Source organism: Pan troglodytes, chromosome 20 (genome assembly GCF_028858775.2).
Source record: "Pan troglodytes isolate AG18354 chromosome 20, NHGRI_mPanTro3-v2.0_pri, whole genome shotgun sequence".
NCBI lineage: Eukaryota > Metazoa > Chordata > Mammalia > Primates > Hominidae > Pan > Pan troglodytes.
Genome location: NC_072418.2, coordinates 49,838,098 through 49,859,747, shown reverse-complemented (window position 1 = coordinate 49,859,747; position 21,650 = coordinate 49,838,098). Strand labels below are relative to the sequence as shown.

General features: G+C 43.3%; 1 protein-coding gene across 7 annotated transcripts in view; it reads right to left on the bottom strand.

Annotated features, from left to right (window-relative positions):
* ARHGAP35 (Rho GTPase activating protein 35) overlaps window positions 1-21,650 on the bottom strand; it is a 139,851-nt gene that overhangs the window by 71,969 nt on the left and 46,232 nt on the right. For all 7 annotated transcript variants that reach the window (XR_010153909.1, XR_010153906.1, XR_001711861.4 and 4 more), the window contains exon 2: window positions 6,857-10,725. Coding sequence is in view for 2 of the 7 variants with exons in the window: in XM_016936303.4 (XP_016791792.1) it covers window positions 6,857-10,537 (3,681 nt within the window). In the remaining 5 variants the exon portion in view is untranslated. The remainder of the gene's footprint in view (window positions 1-6,856; window positions 10,726-21,650) is intronic.

The window sequence follows — 21,650 nt, the reverse complement described above, 5'->3', positions numbered from 1 at the left end:
GCCCAAGTTTAAAAGAAAACCTGAAGGCAGATGTATTCTTGCTGACAAAATCTATTATTAAAGCACAAATGCTTAGATATGGTCTCCTTCAAGCTGGCAGTTAATACCATGACTCAGTCACTCACCATCTTGGAGCATCTTTATTTACGGATGAACAGGAAGGACCACAAAGTCCTGGCCTTCCTGCCATCCCTAATCTTCTTAAATAATGGAGAAAGAAACGGAGACATGTCATCCTATTGCAGGACCTAACTAAATCCAGACCATAGCTTTTTTTTTTTGAGACCGTCTCCCTCTGTTGCCCAGGCTGGAGTGCAGTGGCATGATCCTGGCTCACTGCAATATCTGCCTCCCGGGTTCAAGAGATTCTCTTGCCTCAGCCTCCCGAGTAGCTGGGATTATAGGCGTCCACCACCACGACTGGCTAATTTTTGTATTTTTTGTAGAGACGGGGTTTCGCCATGTTGGCCAGGCTGGTCTCGAACTCCTGACCTCAAGTGATGCGCCTGCCTCGGCCTCCCAAAGTGCTGGGATTACAGGTGTGACCCACCGCGCCCAGCGCAGACCATAGCTTTTTGCTCTATTAAGGCATGAAGTCTGGTGACCGCGGATCCACCCCCCCGAGAAGACAACTCGTGGCCAGTGTGATCTGGAGCCAAACAGCGAGGAGGGCCCACTAGTTCCAGGTACATTTTCATGAACACTTGCCTGAAGTTCAACACACACTGAATTTGGACTTTCCAACGCTATGGGTCAGTTTTTATTGCTTGCTTCTCTCAAATGCTGTAGAAAATCCATTTGGAAGGCCTTTGCCTTATAAGCAAAGGTGATTCCCGACTAGAGCTGGAATAATTTGAGTCCCTACAAAGGTATTTCAGTATCACCAGGTGGTGGAGGAGACCAAGTTGGCTCAGTGAGGCATCAGCACAATTCCCAGTTCTTTTAAAAACAGACTTGGGTTGCCTATCGTAATTTTTTTTTTAAGAACAGGTGTGCTGTAAGCTAAGGCAGATAGTTAAAGATAGTCTATTTTTATCACCAAAAACACACTACAGAAGTTCTTCAGGCTTAAAATAAACTGAGAATCGAGTGACACCAGTGAGAAACAATTTCTCAAAGTTCCAGTTGCTATTTCAATGTCTCCATGCCTTTTTTGTCCTCTACTCAACTAGGCTCTGAAGCTAGAAACAAACAGCACCGTGCTGTTCTGGGGGGCAGTGAGGAGAAATGGATTTTTTCAGATAATCAAAGATCTTTTGTTTGAATGAACCAATCGACTGGACTGATTGAGTGGTCTAAATATAGGCACCTGACTGTTGAATATTAGCAACTTTTCTGCAGACTGGATGATGAAAATCCACAGGAAGTGGAAGTCAGAACACCAGGGTTCAGAATCTCAGCTCTTCCACTCAGTGGCTACACTCACTTGGGCAAGGTTTAATCTCTCTGAGCCTTAGTTACCTCAACTCAAAATCAAGGATGAAAAACATCACCTCATTAAGACTGGGAGGAGGAATAAATAAAAAATTGATGTGAAAATGCCTGACACGTACCTGGCACACAGTAAGTATTCAATAAATGCACAAAAACACAAAACCCTTCACGTGGTAGCCACAGCCCTCTATTATTTGGCATGGGTCCCCCTCACCTCTCCAGAGCAGCCACGCTAAGCTTCTTTCAACTCTTTGAACACATGAAGTTCTTTCAGCTCCATGAAGCTTCCATCCTCACTGACTTTGTCTGCCTCAGCTTCCAAAGTCTCAGCCTTAAATATCATTTCCTTGGGGAGCTTTCCTGATACCGCAGTTTAGGTTAAACTTCCTTGTTACACAATTCCTTAGTATCCTGTACCTTCCCTCTGGTAATATTCAAAATGCATGCAAGTACATGTTTAAAACCTAACATCCCCAAGACTGTAAGCTGGATTAACGTCACTACCACACCTAGGGCACCCAACACAATGTTGGGCATAAAACAAGGGCTCACTGAATGCCCACGCACCGAATTGCATGTCTCCTTCCTAAAAGAATGACTGAACTTCTGCTTGGAAACAAAAGTACCTCGTTTAAAAGACACAATTTTTTCAGGAAACAGAAAATCCAAGGTCAAGTCAGTGTGCCCACCCCATTTTTAAAACCAAGTTATGTATTTGGTCTCAAAGCTCATTGAGTAGGACTATTTCTGAAGCACACACTGAGAGTCTTTCCTAGGCAGGTTACAAAGAGCTCATATTTCATCGCATTCAGCTTGTCTGTCAAAACTCAACATCCCTCCCAGGGGAGCAAGCAGTCCAATTCCCCAGCTGGTTTTTATTCACACTAGAAACTTTAACTCCATTCTAGGCCTCACAAAATGAGAGCTGTGTCCACACAAAGCCACAACAACCAGCCAATTCACTGAATCCAATGAAATAAGCCAATTCACTAGGGGGGGACACAAACTGTCAAACTGGTTACTTGGTGCCTTATAGACCAAACAATGCATGATTGAATTGGTTAGCTTTTCAATAGGTTGTCTTGTCATGTGGTTGCTGCAGTGAGTGAAAGATTTTCTTTATCATTCTGTTTTGTCTTTTTTTTTTTAGCACCAAAATAAGAACACATCAGATAGAAGGGTAAATAGCCAATAATGTCTTCTTTTTAAATCCACAGTCAAACACACCAAACGCAGCCATTTCAGCATGACCAAAAGGCATACTTTGTGGAACAAGGCTCCCCAGCCTGTTTTTTGGCTTTAAAATAAGACCCTGCCGATCCTGATCTCGTCTTTGCAAACGCATGGCACTGGGAGACAGAGACCATGTGCAACAACAACTCTTTACAGACAAAGCCACTATTCACGGACCCTACTGAAGTGCAATCGTAGATTTTCAATTTCATTCAGCTGAGTGCGGAAGGCTCCCACTATGAGGGTGGGTTGCTAAATGGTTCAGCTGGGAAAAGCACCCAGAATGAGAGTCAGCTTTACAGTCTGCACTTTCATGAGGAGAAATGAAAGCGATTCCCTCACTCCGACTCCAGTTTTATAGTAAAGACCTAATCTAGCAAATCAGCCAAGGGCACTGAGTGATTTTTTTCTGTATCACATTGGTACCCAGAGCATAGCTACTTTTTTGTTAGGGTGGTTGCTAGGGTAAGTACCAAGAAAGCAGCTCAGTAATGCATGGGGTTAAAACTTCCAAAAGACGGGACGGATAATGTTGGTCCCTCAAGCCCTCAGCTAGACCAGACAAGTTTTCTCCTTTCTCGGAATACAATATGCATATTTCCACCTTCAAGTCCTTCCTTACCTCATGCCACTGCTTTAGTTCCACTCATTCTCTGGGGTCTAGTTAAATGATGACAGCTGACACTTATCCAGCATGCACTACGCCCGGTGTTCATTTCTCACAACCTGATCAGGAAGGTGCTCCCTCTTTTGCAGAAAGAATGTGGAGAAGTGACTCACATGCCCAAAGTCCAACTAAGGAAGTGGAGGAGCTGGAGTTGACTGTAGCCCAGATTCCCAGAGCCTGAGCTCCTAATCACTACACCCTACTCTAATATAACTAACCCGACATGCCCACACATAGCCTTCCCTGGGCAGGCCACCTATTTTCAGTGGCTGTGTAGGTCTTGCTGCCTCAACTGGGTACTAAGGTCTGGGCAAGAAAGGTCTGTGTCATTTCCCTATGGTGCCTGGCACGCAGGAGGTACTGAGTGTATTTTCCCTTACCAACTGAAATCCTAGTGCCTAGCTGCCCCCTCCCTCCAAATAAATATTGTATTGCTTTGTCATGCCAATAAAAATCAAAGGCCAAATCTCCCACACAGGGGTTGGCTTGGCCCTTCTCTCCCCTGATGGCATCTTGCTTTTCCAGTAAAACAAGTGCCAGTCTGTGTTCCGAACTGCAGCAATTTTAATAGGAGGTTTGCTCTAGCGGCAAAGGATTTGCTCATCTCTGCACTGGGATGAGAAAGCAACTACCCTCATTTCAAAGCACCATTTTCCAAGGCAGGAAAAGAAAATTTCACCTTCTAGTCACTCTTTCCAAAGGATACTCCATAACTGACTTCTGGCACGCTATTGCTCTTGGGCCAGAAGTATCATTTTTATTTGACTTGAAGAGGTGTGGCCCAAATAGCTAAAGATAGACCGGAAGCCGACCACTTCTTGCACGCTGACCCAGCAACCCGGGGAAGGAAGTCTCAGGTTAGGAAGTGCTCATTACCAGCATGAACACAGCTATCTTAGAGGCGCACTGTGATCAGCTGTTTTCTGCTGAGCCTCCACTACAGTGTGTGCTCTTTAAAGCCTGGCTTGCATGGGAATGTGTTTTTAAAGCATCATTTTCAGTAAGTATTAAAAATGTAGCTAGAAGTCAGAATATAGTTATAATTCAGTATGCTATTATGCCACCTTCCTAATTTCCAGGTGTGCAAACACCCCCACAAATTAGAAGACTGTCAGCATTTTTAAGCTGTTCTGGCAACAGTCTTCATTGGGAGAGGAGGAGGAAGAGAAGAAATGTTCAAAATGTTTGGATTCCAGTATCATTAAATAGGTGAGCTCTGGGAAAATACCAGAGGCAAGTCAGGCTGTTTTCTGGCTTCCTAAATAAGCAATGCTTTCCACAGGTTGGCCTCCTACCAACCTTTGCAGGAGAAAACACTGGAGGCAGACAAAGGACTCCATGTAGAAAAGCCAGGCAAAGGAAAATCAGACAGGAGGATGCCTATGGCATTTATTAATAGTCAGCAAAGGTGGGGAGGGGAACAGAACCACTCTGCCCTTTCTCACACTGCACAGGTGAGAAAAATCTAGAAGCTCCTGGTCAGCGGTAATGCAGGAACACTCTCTACTATGGGATGTAGCACAAAGTGGATGCAATTTCTGTGGGAGGGTGATGGCACCCTGTTCCTCCATCTCTCGGGGCCCGCAGGGCTGCCAAACTGGCCTCTGTATTACATTTTACAACAGAGTTGTCAGGATTGTCAGCTCTCAAGACAGCCTGGATTGTAGAACCTTCTGATTTGGTAGGATTTGTAATAATAAAAGTTTCTGGCAACCTTTCTTTCCAGAGGTCCCTGCAATACTTTCAGACAAGTAACTCTGTTCTCTGTTCTTTCATGGGAGGGAGAGTAGCAAAAGCTTTAACGTGAAAAAATCCTTCTATATATCATAATCTGCTGGTGAAGGATTATTATATAACACAGTTCTGTTGTGGCATGTCACCAAAATGTCTTTTTCTGAAAAAATAAAGAGTATTTATATATATATATACATTTTTTTTCCTTTTTCCTTTTTTTTTTTTGAGACAGAGTCTCCCTCTGTTGCCCAAGCTGGAATACAGTTGCGTGATCTTGGCTCACTGCAACCTCTGCCTCCCAGGTTCACATGATTCTCCTGCCTCAGCCTCCTGAGTAGCTGGGACTATAGGCGCCTGCCACCACGCCCAGCTAATTTTTGTACTTTTTTAGTAGAGACAGGGTTTCACCATGTTGGCCAGGCTGGTCTCAAACTCCTGACCTCAAGAGATCACCCGCCTCGGCCTCCAAAAGTGCTGGGATTACAGGCGTGAGCCACGGCGCCTGGCCTGTAAAGAGTATTTCAGTATTTCTAAATCAGCCTTGGCAATTGGGGGTGGGGGGGAAGAGTATTTCTCCCTACTCCAAATGGAAAAAAAAAAGAAAAAGAAAAAGTTGAGAAACGCTTTTTCTTTCTCAAAGCCTAAACCCAAGGGGACAGAGTACTGCTTACAGCTCTCTGCCCTGCAGACTACAAACTACAATTCTACGCAGGATAAGAGACTTCATCTGCAGCCGGGCGCGGTGGCTCACGCCTATAGTCCCAACACTTTGGGAGACCAAGGCGGGCGGATCACGATGTCAGGAGATGGAGACCATCCTGGCTAACACGGTGAAACCCTGTCTCTACTAAAAAATAAAATAAAATAAAAAAATTAGCTGGGCACGGTGGCGGGCGCCTGTAGTCCCAGCTACTCAGCAGGCTGAGGCAGGAGAATGGCGTGAACCCAGGAGGCGGAGCTTGCAGTGAGCGGAGATCGCGCCACTGCACTCTAGCGTGGGTGACTGAGCGAGACTCCGTCTCAAAAAAAAAAAAAAAAAAAAAGAGAGACTTCATTTGCTCCTGTCTCTACATATGACGAGTAGGCCCAATGTTTATAATGTATACAGTTAACTTTTTCTTTTCTCTTCCTGCACCATTTGTGATCCCTAAATAAAATCCGAGTTTCTGACTGATAGCAGCAGCAACTCCCTTGAAGATAAAATAATAGACTGGATGGTATTCCAATTTAACAAATACGGGACAGGTTTATAACTCTCAGTGGCAAGATTCTCTTTTTTCATTTATGTACTCAAAGACTCGTCACTGATTTGTGTGTGCAAATCATCATCCAATTCTTCACCAATCTCAAATGCAGCAACCTTTACAGATCAGCAAGGGAGGAAGGATCATTTAAGAGATGTATGGATGAAATGTTATGTTTAGCAGTGAGAGACTGCGGCAAGCAGTTTTGAGTTCTGGTGTTTCAGTGAAGGGAGAGCAAGTGTATTGTCACTGCACTTGGCCACTTGTCAAGACACTGACAAGTTCTGCATTATCTCCTCATTTTGCTAATTAATTAACTATTGTTTTAGGCAACAACAACTCAGACTATCTATCCAAAGTCCTAACTACTTGAGAGCTGCCAATAATGGTAGCTAATTGAGGCACTGCTTTTTTATGTTAAGTCAAATACACACACAGGGCAGTTTTTTTACCAGAATAGGTTGTCCTTGAAAAATCATCATCAATCAACCCTCACCGAGACGCTGTACAAAACACTATGACTAATCCTAGACTGGTGTCTTACCTTAGTGTTCCTCCTTAGGCTGCGAAGAATATTCCTCCTCCGCGGGTCTTCGTCTGTTTCGTATGGAATGACAGCATTGTCCCCTTTATAACCCTGGGATGCCTGATCCTCCTCTTTCTTCCGGATGGGCCCCAGCTCATCATCACTCCCCACGCTGAAGCTGGTCCGGTAACTAGCAAACCGCCCCAGCCGGGTGCATCTCGTCCTGTACAGCACTGGCTTGCTCACGATGGAAACCTTGCGCCCTCGCTCTAGAGAGCTGGTGTCCATTTCACTGTCAGAACCATTCCCGCTGCCGTTGGACTGGGCTTTGTTGATATTCCGAATGGTGATGATTTTGCCTTGGGTGCTGTCATGGGGCACGGAGTATATGTTTTCTTCTTCATTCCTTGGCTTCACCACAGCATCCATGGGTTCAGCATAGTCAGAAGGATCAAACCCATCCTGAGGCAGCCAGGGGCTAGAAGACACAGACTTCCTCTGTCCATCCCTATGGCCTTGGTCTAAATAAGATAGATCCCCCTTTGTAATTTCAAAATGGACAGGAGGCTTTGGTTTGACTGGCGGAGGTACTTTGTTGTTCAGTTTACTCTCAAAATTGCTCATAATGAAAGACAGCCCATCATTTCCCTCCAGTTCCATAGAGAGCTTAGAATGGTCTTTGGACAGAGAAGGCAGTGATGTGTCTTCTCGAAACAGGCTGTAAGATGGCTCGATATCTTCTTCTGAATCCTGCAGGTTTGAGTTGCAGAGCGGTGATCCTGCCCGGGGGGAGTTAAACACCTCTTCAGTGGTGCTACAGGCCTCGGCAGCATTATCGTACATATGAGTAGCCTCGATTATGTTCTTTTTTTCCACCACATCTTTAAAAAATGGGTGAAAGATCTCAAGTTTATGCTGGGGTTGGCTACAGGGGATGCTTGTGAACCTTCCATCAATTTCTTGAGCAATCTCCTCCCCTTCAGTTAGCTGTTCCCTACTTAAGTCATTGTCCAGGACATCTACAGTGCCATCAGTGAGTGCTACAAGCTGAATAGGGATAATATCCTGCACTTCACAAAGAAAGGCACGTAACATAGCCAAAGAGGCCTTACGTTTGGCTGAATAAAAAACAATGTACCCATGAACCAACCGGCTCTTTCTGATGCTAAAGGAGGAATGGTATGAAAGAACAGACAGTTCAATCCGCTTCTTGTGCAGTCCGATTGGTAGTTCAAGTAAAACAGAGTTGTTGCTTCCACAATGGGAAGATTTACAGGTTTGGGACTGAAGGACAGGAAAAAGTATGTCATCTGCACTAAAAGGATCTCCACACATCAGACACATAACAATTCGCAGATCAACATCGGCCAAATCTTTGATGCTAGCAGTAGAACTGACCAGGTTTAAGTTACGCTTAGAGTCCAGGAGTCCCTTCAAAACTTGACTGATTTGCTTTTCATTAATGTTGCGTCCGTAACCAATGCCAGCAGAAGCAGGGTCGAGAAAGACACACTGAAGTTTGCTAGCAATTTGTTGACCTTGCTGTATTAAGCTATGCAGAGTCTCTCCACTGGTGTCTCCTCTCTTGTTAACCAAAATTAATGTAAGGGGGAGATGGACTAAATGATTATCCCGCCGGCCCAGCGTGGACTCTCTACTCTTCTCTATACTTTCCACTACATAGGATAGCGATTCCTTTGAATTGTAAAGGCAGAGACAGCCGTGGGGCTGAAATGTTGGCGTCTGGAAAGAGTTCACAGGAAGCCTGACATTCCCCTCTATTGGCCTCAGGGAAAGCTCATACATTTTACCATCTATCACATACTTGTCATCATTTGTACAAAGAGCTCGAATCTCATTGGCCAACTCTCGGGCAAGGCCGTCTTTGCCCAATATAACCAAGTTGATTCTATCAATGTTAGGGTCAGAGAGTGAATTTTTCTGATTCCGGTCAGACGGCCGGATAAACCGAGAACTAATCAAGTGCTCAATCTTAGCGTCCACACAAGCTGGGCAGCTGGGGCATGTCTCCTTTGTTGGGTGGTACACAAAATGAATGTGTTTCAGAATAAGGGCATCACGCTCTGCTTGGAGCTTTTGTAATGCTTTAAATCGCTGTTCCTCTCCCAGAACATCCTGAATAACACCCATCTTCTCCTTGCTGGGCTTAGCATCCAGCTCCAGTTCATAAAACAATTCTGAATATTCCAAAAGCAACTCCTGAAATTCTTCCTTTGCTTTATCTATAATTTGCTTTTGGTGTTTGCCATAAATATCCATGTATACAGATTCTTCCAGCCACTGGTAGAAATCCTCATTCATAATAAAACTACGGGCCTCTTCCCAAGGCTTTCCGGGAGTTATAAAAGGAGAAGTCTCCAGGTTTTCTTTAAATGCCCTTCGCATCTCAACTCTTTTCCTTTCGTTCCTCAGCTTCTCTAAGTGGGCCTCGTATAGCTGCTCTGCAGGGACGGTATCCATTAAATCAAAGGGAATCCGTTCGTTTTCCATGTTGTCAATGTGGCTGGTGGCATCCCATGGGGTCTCTTCAAGCACAACAAACCACTTCAAGAATTCTGGCTTGGTTTCTAAGAGCTTTTTGGCTTTTATGCAGCTTAGGTGGTCTATTTCATCTAGATTAGGTATAAGAGCTTCAAAAGCTAATGGCAGGGCTGCCAGGTACAGCTTTCTCCTACGCTCGATATGCTCATGCTTGAGGCGGTGGATGTGCTGTAGAAACAGCTTCTTGGCTTTCTGAGTCCCTTCCAGGTAGACATAGTCCTGGTATTCTGGAGAGGCCTGCATCTTTCGGCTGACACTCAGCCAGTTCTCATTGTGGTTTTTCACAATGCGACTCACCAGCCACTCATACTTGTCTTTTGCTGTAGCTATCTGCTGACTCTGCTGCTTGAGAGCTTCAAAATAAGGAATGATTTTTGTCTTTCCCCGACTTTTATCAATGAGTTGCACTAAGGTGCTGAAAGCCAAGTCCACGTTTACATTGGATCTCGCTGAGGTCTCCACAACCTGGAGGTTCTTTTTGCTTAAGGCAAAAGTATGTGCATCTCTAATGTACCGCTCAACACCTTCGTCACACTTAGTCAGGACCACCACTATGGGCTTTTTTGTTTTTGCAAGCTGATTGTAGAGATTGGAGACAAACTTGAGCTGGTCATCAAAGTTCCTATTCATGCCCCTGCTAACATCAATACCAAGAAGAAAACCATCAACCAGAAGCTTTCCGTCTGGCATTTGTTTCTGCTCAAAGTCCTGCTCCAGCCCCAGCTGGTCAGTGCAAAAGTACATGAGTTTTTCAGCTGATGCGAGCTTGGTCGCAGCAGCTCTCTTGATATAGGGCTGCAGGGCCGTGCTTCGATGAGGTTGAAAAGTCTGATCATCAATAAATTCAGTCTGCTCCACAATGTGCATCTTACATTCCACACAATCCTCCAGGGAGCGGCTAACTTCTCCCCAGTAGAGAAAGTGGTCATTATTGACCACTCGCCCTCCAAAGTCACTGGTGCTGAGGACGGAGGTATGGTCCAAGTGAAACTCGTCAGCACTCGGGCGCACGAAGCGGTTGCACAAACAAGACTTTCCAATCCCACACTGGCCCTTTTCCTTCTCGGTCCCAGATAATCCCACCACACTGATGTTGTAGGTGGGAATTCGGACATCTTGCTTTCTTGCCATCATCATCGTCGACACATCCTGCCACGATCAGCCACTTCCGAGATCAGATTAGTGTTTTCAATGGACCAGACAGCTTCCTACATTATTAGTGGGGGTGGGCTGGACATGCAGCAAAAATGCCAGGTCCCATAGTGTTGTATACCAGTATGGTCACTGTTCACCACCTCTCATCGCCAAATAGCCAACATTTCTTCCTAGATGGGGGGGAAAAAAAGAAAACCCATCAGCATCATAATTTTAGAACCAAATTTTAATCAATTAACTACAGTAAAAATTAATTTTTTATTCAACAAATATTTAGTAAACATCTCATGTGTCAGGCCTTGTGCTGGGTGAAGATACAAGAGCAAGTAAGACTCACATCTATGTGTCCCCAGAGAGGTACAATCTAGTCCAGTGGAGGAAAACATAAGTAAACAGTGTGCTAAGTGCTAAAACAAGGGTGTGAGGGCTCCCTGGAAAAAGGGCTGATTCCAGGGTTAGGGCAGGATAGGGACAAGATGAGCCTGGAACATCTTTTTATTCAAGAAAAAAAACGATGGAGCATCTCACAAGGACACAGAAGCCAGCCTGAAGGGGCTCCCACTGGCCAACTCTGGGACAATTTGAGCGCCAAAATAATTAAGTATGGTAATGAATTATAAACCCACTGCAAAAACAGGAACCTGGGCCGGGCGCGGTAGCTTATGCCTGTAATCCCAGAACTTTGGGAGGCCATGGTGGGCGGATCACCTGAGGTCAGGAGTTCAAGACCAGTCTGGCCAACATGGTGAAACCCCGTCTGTACTAAAAATACAAAAATTAGCTGGGTGTGGTGACATGTGCCTGTAATCCCAGCTACTTGGGAGGCTGAGGCAGGAGAATCATTTGAACCCGGGAGGCAGTGGTTGTGGTGAGCTGAGATCTCATCACTGCACTCCAGCCTGGGCAACAGAGTGAGACTATCTCAAAACAGCAACAACAACAAAACATGGAAGCAACCCAAAGTATCCACTTACTCATGAATGGATAAGCAAAATGTGATATATACATACAATATAATATTATTCAACCTTTATTTTTATTTTATTTTTTGAGACAGAGTCCTGCTCTGTAGCCCAGGCTGGAGTGCAGTGGTGCGATCTTGGCTCACTGCAACCTCCGTCTCCTGGGTTCAAGTGATTCTCCTTCCTCAGCCTCCCGAGTAGCTGGGATTACAGGCATGCGCCACCGTGCCCAGCTAACTTTTGTATTTTTAGTAGAGACGAGGTTTCACCATGTTGCCCGGGCTGGTTTCAAACTCCTAGGCTCAGGCGATCTACCTGCCTTTGCCTCTTAAAGTTCTGGGATTACAGGCGTAAGCCATCACGCCTGGTCTATTCAGCCTTTAAAGGGAAGGAAATTCTGACAACATGGCTGAATCTTGATTGTGCTAAGTGAAATAAGCCAGTCACAAAAAGACAAATACTATATGATTCCACTTATATGCAGTACTTAAGAGTAGTCAAACTCATAGAGACAGAAAGTAGAACAGTGGTTGTCAGGGGCTGGGGAAAGTGGGAATGAAAAGTTACTGCTTAATGGGTACAGAATTTCAGTTTTACAAGATGGAAAGTGTTACAGAAATAGTTGCATAACATGAAAGTATTTAATATCGCTGAACTGTATAGTTAAAAATGATTAAAATGGCAAGTTTTATGTTTTGTGTATTTTAACACAGTAAAAAAAAGATTGAAAAAAAAAAAGAAATGCAGGAAGGATAAACCCTCCCAAATAAAATATTTTATCAATGTAAATCTATAAAATCTATCATGTGAAAATGTCTCCACTTTTAAGAAACTGACACCTTAGTATTTTGAGGGGAAGGGCCATAATGTACGTAACTGATCCCACTGGAAAAATTATGTATACAGAAAGAGTAAGAACACAAATGGGGTGGTAAATTGTTAACAACACATGAATCTGAAAAAAAAAATAGATGAATCTGGGTAAAGCATATAGGATATTCCTTTGTGCTATTTTTACAAGTTTTCAATCATTTCCAAATAAAAAAAATTAAGTGTGTAAATACGAGATGGTTTCCCTGACAAGAATGCAAGCTCTGTGAGGCCTGTCCCCTGTTTAGTTCTATTCTGTGTCCTCAGCCTATGACACAGTGCTTGACACAAATATTCACTGAAAGAATCAATAACTGAATGATGATTCAGCATATTAAAAGGTCCCCAAGCCCAGCCTTTCAGATTTGGGAAAGCCTTTCTGTAGGAAGTTCCATCTCAGGTGAGACCTGAAGTATGAAGTGGATTTAAGACAGAGGGACAGAGTGTGCACAGACCCTTCCCTCCGCAAAAAAAAGCACTGCCAGTTGGGAGAACCAACTGGAACAAAGTGTGTGTGGGGGAGAGAATGGGTAAGATGCATTAGCAAGGAACCAGGGACTGGATCAAACCACTTTAAGAGTTTGGATTCCTTCGCTGGGCGCGGTGGCTCACGCCTGTAATCCCAACACTTTGGGAGGCCGAGGCGGATGCATCACGAGGTCAGGAGATCGAGACCATCCTGGCTAACATGGTGAAACCCCGTCTCCACTGAAAGTACAACAAATTAGCTGGGTGTGGAGGTGGGCGCCTGTAGTCCCAGCTACTCAGGAGGCTGAGACAGGAGAATGGAGTGAACCCGGGAGGTGGAGCTTGCAGTGAGCCGAGACACGCCACTGCACTCCAGCCTGTGCGATAGAGCGAGACTCCATCTTAAAAAAAAAAAAAAAAAAAGAGTTTGGATTCCTTCCTGAAGGCTATGGGGAACCACAGAATGTGGCCAAAAAAATGGCACCTTAAAGAACCTAAAGTTTTAACAGCTTAAGTTAAACAAACTGTTATGGCTTACAGTCTTTAGCAACTTTCCAGCTACGACAGTTTATGCTGCACTGCAGTTTACTTAGATACTCCAATATAACTGTGCAAGCACGGAACCTGCAGCCAAATGAACATTCTCTCAAGACAATCACAAAGAGGAGAATCTGAAATGAACAGAGCAATTTTCTTCTGAATCTCATTTATGTCTGTAGGAACCTAGGCTTGCCATGACCTCAATATGTTTTTGTAAGCCTATTGCATAAGAAATGCCACTGGAAGTCAGACCACCACGCATTATTCTGACTGACACCAGGGAGCAATGAATGGGAGAGTGCAATTGTCCCCTGTGATGATAACCTCAAAAGGTCACAGACCTTTTCCAAACATCCATAGCTTCCTTCCGATATCCCAGAAAGCCAAACCCTCTATGGAAACAAAATGTGACTAGACGTAGTATGCAAAAACTACATTTTAAAAAGAAAAATCTCAGTGACTGTAGGCAATTGCCACCAGATAATGGCATGTTCCTAAAGATGCCATGTTCTAGAATTCAGCAGGAACAAGCAAGGTATCCACGGGAAAGAAAAACAAACCTTTCCCATCCTCTACTTTTCTAGGCGATTGCTTACATAAACAAAATTATAAGATGCTTATGAATATCTAAAGCATGTTTACACACATCCTCTGAAATACCTAAAGGAAGCATCTGTACAAAATCAATTACTCTGTAATATGCACATATAATTTTGTTTCAATCCATGAAGAAACTTAGGTTGAACAGAGCCTCAGACAGGAGTGCTGATGAAGGGTTGAGGCAGTCATGGGTCCTCATCTAACAGAGTCCTTCTCTATCAATTCCTGACCCCGGGGTCTGTCAGGTCTTAAGGTTACCAATCTTGAAATGCAACTTGGTAGCACTGGTCCTACTTAAAGTGACCTCTGCATGCAATTGGCAAGTCATCCCTTGTCTGTGACTCAACTGTTCTCTGTAAAGTGGGTCTAATATTTATCCCTTCACAGAAATCTGAAGGAAAAACAGAACAAAACACCAGCCTGCTCTCAAACCTCAAGAAATAAAGATATTGGCTCTATTTTGAAATGAACTAAAATGTATTATCCATTCAACACCTTGGTTATATTTTTAATGGCATATTTTCAGTTATTTGAAGGATGCTAAAGAAAGCAACACTCAACTCTGAATAATGTAGAACTGATTATTTTATTTTATGAGATGGAGTCTTGCTCTGTCACCCATGCTGGAGTGCAGTGCTGTAATCATAGCTCACTGCAGCCTCCAACTCCTGGGCTCAAGTGATCCTCCCACTTCAGCATCCCAAGTAGCTGGGACTACAGGTGCAAGCCATCATGCCTCGCTAATTTATTATTATTATTATTATTTAGAAATGGGGTCTTGCTATGTTGCCCAGGCTGGTCTCAAACTCCTGGCCTCAAGCAATGCTCCCACTCACACCTCAGCCTCCCAAAGTGCTGGGATCATAGGCACGAGCCACTGTGCCCAGCCACGACTGTTATTTTTAAACCCAGAATGCTGCTGATCATTAAAATAGCTACAAAAAGTGAAAATCAGCTGGCATGGAAGTGGTTAATTTTGGGACACCTGGTAACTTTCCACTTGTTAGAAACCTAATAAGTTTCTTGGTGTAAGTATACTCTTCTTAGCTTTGATGTCTGGATAATGCAGTTTTACTAGTTCCTCAATTGGACTGAATTACACGGTAAACAAAGACTGTTATAAATCTAAAAACATCTCAAACACTTGGTTTAGAGGAAATAACTTTAAGTGCTTGGTCACAAATACATTCAACTTAGTTCTAAGAGGTGGGTAAAAAAAATTAGCTGAGTCACTAAATTTAATGATCTGAAGGCCACAAAGAAAGAGAAAGTAGGAGACCGGGCATATCCAGACTTCACAATGTCTTTAGAGTTTAAATGTGATGGGAACCAGTGTTCTTAGCAGGCAACTAAGATACACAACAGAATCTGAATGTCCATTCTAATAATTTTCCAGTGCTAATCCTTTTTAAATGGAAGAGTTAAAACAGAGGGGAAAGAAGGATCCTTTAAAAATGGTAATTACTTTTATCTTTGAGCTGTACAGAGATATTTCATTAGAAAAACAGAAACACAGGATTTCATAGTTTCCCATTTTATGCCAAGAGTCAACTACTTCAGAGAGGAAAATACTTCAGAAGTATTTTGGTTTCTCAGTCACAAATACATGCTGTAATAAAACATAATGCAAATATCTACGTGCCTTCTTCAGACTGTCACCAAGCATCTAGAGTTGTTTGTGATTTGTTTAACCAAGACACAAGGTCCCCACCAGAGTGCTTCAACTGGAAGGTAGAAGGAGGGTGTTTTCTTTTTTAACACCTCTATGAAACACTCAGGGCAAGAAGTGGTAACATTCCCAAGATAGCACACATTTTTGTAGGACCTAGAAATGCCACCGTGATCCCAGATTTACTATGACTGGGAAAGTTCATACTGTCAACAGCTCTATCAGCATACGCCTGGAAGTGTGTGTATCACTCTTCCAACACAGCAACCTCATCCCTCTCTCCCCGAAGTAGGAAATGTTTGTGTGCTCCGTAATCTAGAATGCCCCCTAAGACAAAAATCTTCCACCATTATCCATAATAACAATGACCATCTCCACCTGAGAATATTCAACAACTTCTGAAAACACACTGAGTTTCAAATAATCACATACAGAACACCACCAACTAATAACACTATAAGGAAATAATTTCATACAGAACTACAAGCAAAGGAAGTAAAATACTTGTTATCACAATTTTTCTTAATCTCAATAGGGGAAATAAATGGAAATATACATCGTAACTAACAGAAAGCAAAAAAGCATTCTTCAAACCTCCTTAAAACCTCGTATTTCTCAATATCTTACATTTCTAAGTCTTCAAAGCTATGAGTTCCCATTAGCAGCTGGTTAAAATGTTTGCATTTGGTAGACACTTGAAAAGACTCAGTTGGTGGAACAAGAAATATATCTATGTAGGAAGCACTTTCCATGTCAGGTAGACATGGAAGTTTTCCAGAGGAATGTATTAATACTTACCAAATAGGCCAGGAAGGATGGGATATAAAAGTTTCAATAAGAAGAGAACACGACCAGGAGCAGTGGCTCATGCCTGTAATCGCAACACTTTGGGAGGCCGAGGTGGGCAGATCACAAAGTCAGGAGATCAAGACCATCCTGGCTAACATGGTGAAACCCCGTCTCTACTAAAAAAAATACAAAAAATTAGCTGGGCGAGGTGGTGGGCACCTGTAGTCCCAGCTACTCAGAAGGCTGAGGCAGGAGAATGGCGTGAACCTGGAAGGCCAGCTTGCAGTGAGCCGAGATCGTGCCACTGCACTCCAGCCTGGGCGACAGAGCAAGACTCTGTCTCAAAAGAAAAAAAAAAAGGAAGAGAACACTGGCCGGGCACGGTGACTCATGCCTGTAATTCCAGCACTTTGGGAGGCCGAGGCAGGTGGATCACCTGAGGTCAGGAGTTTGAGACCAAGCCTGGCCATCATGGTAAAACTCCGCCTCTACTACAAATACAAAAATTAGCCAGGCATGGTGGTGGGCGCCAGTAATCCTAGCTACTCGGGAGGCTGAGACAGGAGAATCGCTAGAACCCTAGAGGCAGAGGTTGCAGTGAGCAGAGAGAGTGCCACTGCACTCCAGCCTGGGCAACAAGAGTGAAATTCCGTCTCAAAAAAAAAAAAAAAAAAAGAAAAGAAGGGAACACTATTCTCTGGCTTATTAAACCACTGAATTTAAGCAAAACATTTTCTTAAAACCCAATGCTTCCATTTTCATATTAATAAATGCTAAAGTAAATTTTCTTAGGGTTTTTGTTTTTCCTTTTGAATAAAGATAAATTAGAGAAGAAAAGTTGGAAGTAGAGTTCAAGGTCCTTATTCATCCAATTCATTCATCTGTAAAATCCAGATGAATTTAGAGAACCTTAATTAGTAATATGCAAAAATGATGTGTTAGGGCATTTAGGTGTAAAAGGGGATTATAATCTTTTTGAATCTGAGTGAGATATAGAGGGCATTTTCATTTTCTGTGTATGATTTGTCAGAATCTGAAGCAATACCCCTATTCTACTCATCTGTTTACCACATGAAGAGTATCTTACAGAAGGATTCCATCAAACTCAACAAGGACAACAGAATCTCTAAAGCTGAGTAAAAGAGAAAGGTCCCCATTTGATAGATCTAGTTATACAGCAACTAAATTCCCTCCTTTCTGCATATTTCAGAGTGTTAATCATTTTTGTATTACCATAATCTTTGGAATTAAGGACTGAACTGTCCATTACCCAAATCAAATGCATACTCACATAGCAAAGAAAATGTGATGAAACAAAAGGAATGGGTACTGTCTTTGCTGACGAGGATCTTATAATTTACTTGAGATACAATATTTACACTTAAAAAAAATAGCCAAACCATAAGACAATAAATGGTATAGACCATTTCCTGGGATCCAGAGAAAGAAAAACCATTCAATCTGGAGTAAGTGGGAAAGGCATCAGGCAGAAGTAAAATTTGAATTGGTTCTTAAAAGACTGGCAGAGTTTGGAGAGGTGACATAAAAGGCATGAATAATAGTGGCTAAAATGGGAAAGCAATAAACATGTTTTGGGACAGATTGACTGGAAAAGGGTTTCCAAGAATGGGAGACAGAAGATGAGATGGGCAGTCGGGGCTCAGATTATCAACAAGCTGTATGTTTACTCTGAGAATCAAATATGAAAATAATTGAGCAGGGCGCAGTGGCTCACACCTGTAATCCCAGCAGTTTGGGAGGCCAAGGTGGGAGGACTGCTTGAGACCAGGAGTTCAAGACCAGTGAGAACCCTTCTCTACAAAAAATTTAGGCTGGGCACGGTGGCTCACACCTGTAATCCCTACACTTTGGGAGGCTGAGGTGGGTGGATCACTTGAGCTCAGGAGTTCAAGACCAGCCTGGGTAACATGGTAAAACCCTTTCTCTACAAAAAATACAAAAAATTAGCTGGCTGTGGTGATGCATACCTGTTGTCCCAGCTACTGGGGAGGCTGAAGTGGGAGGATCACTTGAGCACAGGAGGCAGAGGTTGCAGTGAGCTGAGACTGCACCACTGCACTCCAGCCTGGGCAACAGAGTGCAACCCTGTCTCAAAAATTTTAAAAATTGGCCAGGTGTGGTGGCTCACGCCTGTAATCCCAGCACTTTGGGAGGCCAAAGTGGGCAGATCACTTGAGGTCAGGAGTCTGAGACCAGCCTGGCCAACAAGGTGAAACCCCATTTCTACTAAAAATACAAAAAAAAAAAAAAAAAAAAAAAATTCGCTGGGTGAGGTGGTGCATGCCATGTAATCCTAGCTACTCAGGAGGCTGAGGTGGGAGGATGGCTTGAACCCAGGAGGCAGAGGTTGCAGTGAGCCAAGATCGCACTTCTGTACTTCAGCCTGGGCAGCAGAGTGAGACTCTGTCTCAAAAAAAATAAAAGAAAAAAATAAAAAATTAACCAGGCATGGTGGCATGTGCCTGTGGTCCCAGCTACTTGGAAGGGTGAGGCAGGAGGATCGCTTGAGCCCAGAAGTTTGAGGTTACAGTGATCTATGATCACATCACTGCACTGTAGCCTGGGTGACAGTTAGATACCATCTCAAAACAATAATAATAATCTTTTACCCCATTGAGTTATTTATTGTTGTACACTGCTACCTTAACTACTCACCCAACAAATTAACACAGTCTAAGGAGTTAATCATCTTACATAAACGAAAACTCCATTTGAATATAGCAATTATATTTCTACCTTTCAGTCCAATGCAAATTAAAATAACAACATTGAGCTGGGTGTGGTGGCTCACACCTGTAGTCCCAGCTACTCAGGGGGCTCAGGTGGGAAGATCACCTGAGCCCAGGAGTTCAAGGCTGCAGTGCACCATTATCACATCTATGAAAAGCCACTTCACTCTAGCCTGGGCAACACAGGAAGACTCCACCTCTAAAAAACATAAAAACAAAATAATAACATTGTGGGGATGGTATGCAAAACCAGGATTTGCCAAGGGGAAAAAAGAAAGTGACATTTGCCCAGAACAGTGTTGGTGGGGTAGTTGTTCCCACTAGTATAGGCTACATACACTTACTCCTACCCAATGTGAGAGGAAGATTTCCTCATAGCCATGGAATCTCACTATGTCCCTAGGGCTCTGGGTACAGGCAGTCTCTGAAATGGGTCATCTGGATCTTTAGAAAGACTGATTTCAGTGTTTGCCTATCTGGTCTTGAAACACGTCGTCTCATGCAACAGATTCTTGGATATTGATTACGCGCATTCAGCTCTCACTATACTCTCTATAAATTCAATGTGCAGCACACTCCAGAAGACCAAAGGAAACCACAAAGGGATCAGTAGACTTTCAAGGGCTAGTAACTCGCATGCCTGTTTTGAAAATAATCTGGCCTAAAGTTTTTTTGTTTTTGTTTTTTAAATATGGTATTAGTCTGTTCCCCAGGCTGGAGTGCGGTGGTGCAATCACAGCTCACTGCAGCCTCAATCTTCAAGGCTCAGGCAATTCTGCCACCTCAACCTCCTGAGTAGCTGGGACTACAAGCGCATGCCACCACGGCCGGCTAATTTTTAAAATTTTTTTTGTAGAGATGAGGTCTCACTATGTTACCCAGGGTGGTCTTGAACTTCTGTGCTCAAGCGATCCTACCACCTCACCCTCCCAAAGTGTTGGGATTACAGGCGTGAGCCACACCACTCTTGGCTCTAAAGTTAATTTTTAAAGAGTAGCTATGAAAGATTCTCTGACATTCCATTTATAATTTTTGCAAATGTCCCCTCCTGCCCCTCTTGATTTGTCCTCCCCACCTCCATGCAATCCCTGCTTAAAGGTTCTTCTGAATTCCAGGGTGGGAATACAGAACTATGTTGCTACCTTACCATCCTAGCAGCCCACACTAAATACAGCAAGTAGCCCATTTTTCCCCCGCCACAGTTCTCATGCTTCCAGGCTTGCAGAACTCTACAGGCTGGTCCCAAAGAAACAGAATTTCTAAGCTATGTTATCCACAGGATGAAATCAAATTCCCCTGATGAATAAAGGGAGCCGCTTTTAGCCAAAGTACTTCCTTAAGCTTCATCCTTAGCAGCTTTCTACCAGGTAACTATGGAATTCTAATTAAGCTATCTGATCAAAGTATAAGGCAAATATAAACAAAGACAAAATCAAAAGCTAAGAAGTCTTTCTCACTGATTTAGCATAATTTCTGGATTACCTATATTAAGAAAAACAACAACAAAAACCAAGATTCTGATAAGCTGTAAAAATATTCTACGTCAAAGGGAATACAAAACCAAGGCAAATTCGAAATTGGAGGCACTCCAATAAGCCTAGGTATCACAGCATAATTACCATTACCACAGTGAGCTGAGATTCTTACCAAGTCAAGATACAAAAAAACAGCCGAGTCTTACCTTTGAAATTTCCTGGCATTAAGACCAATTTTACATTGATTTTCAAAAGGGTAAGTAAAACCTATAAAATTATTCCAGCAGTTGCTTCTAAGCAGTTATACTCTATTAATTTTTTTTTAAACTTCTCACTAGGAAAAAAGTTCTTTTTGAAAGAACATTCTCTATATAAATGTCCCTGATGCAAGAAGAGTGGAGGCTGCGTCCAGCCAAATGTGCCTTGCCAACAAAGGACAGTGCTGAAGAAACAGGCATTTCTGTCAATTGGGAAAAATGGGTCAGCTTATTTTCGAGTCCAACAGTAAGGCTTACTATTTCCTGATGGCATGTTAGGATGACAGGATTTCAGCTCATTATTTCTAATTATTCTTCACTACTCACTTGCATTATTCTGTAAACTGCCAGTCCTAAAACAGGCTATCCCAAGTAATAAAAGTTATACCACATGTATATCCTTTTAAAAAGGATGGTTGGCTTTTATTTTATCTAATGCACCTGTACTGAAGCTAAGGCCAACCTAAGAAGCTAAGAAAAAGGGCCGGTGGCTCACACCTGTAATCCCAGCACTTTGGGAGGCAGAGGCGGGCGGATCACGAGGTCAGGAGATGGAGACCATCCTGGCTAACATGGTGAAACCCCGTCTCTACTAAAAATAAAAAAATTAGCCGGGCATAGTGGTGGGCGCCTGTAGTCCCAGCTACTCGGGAGGCTGAGACAGGAGAATGGCGTGAACCCGGGAGGCGGAGCTTGCAGCGAGCCGAGTTCGCGC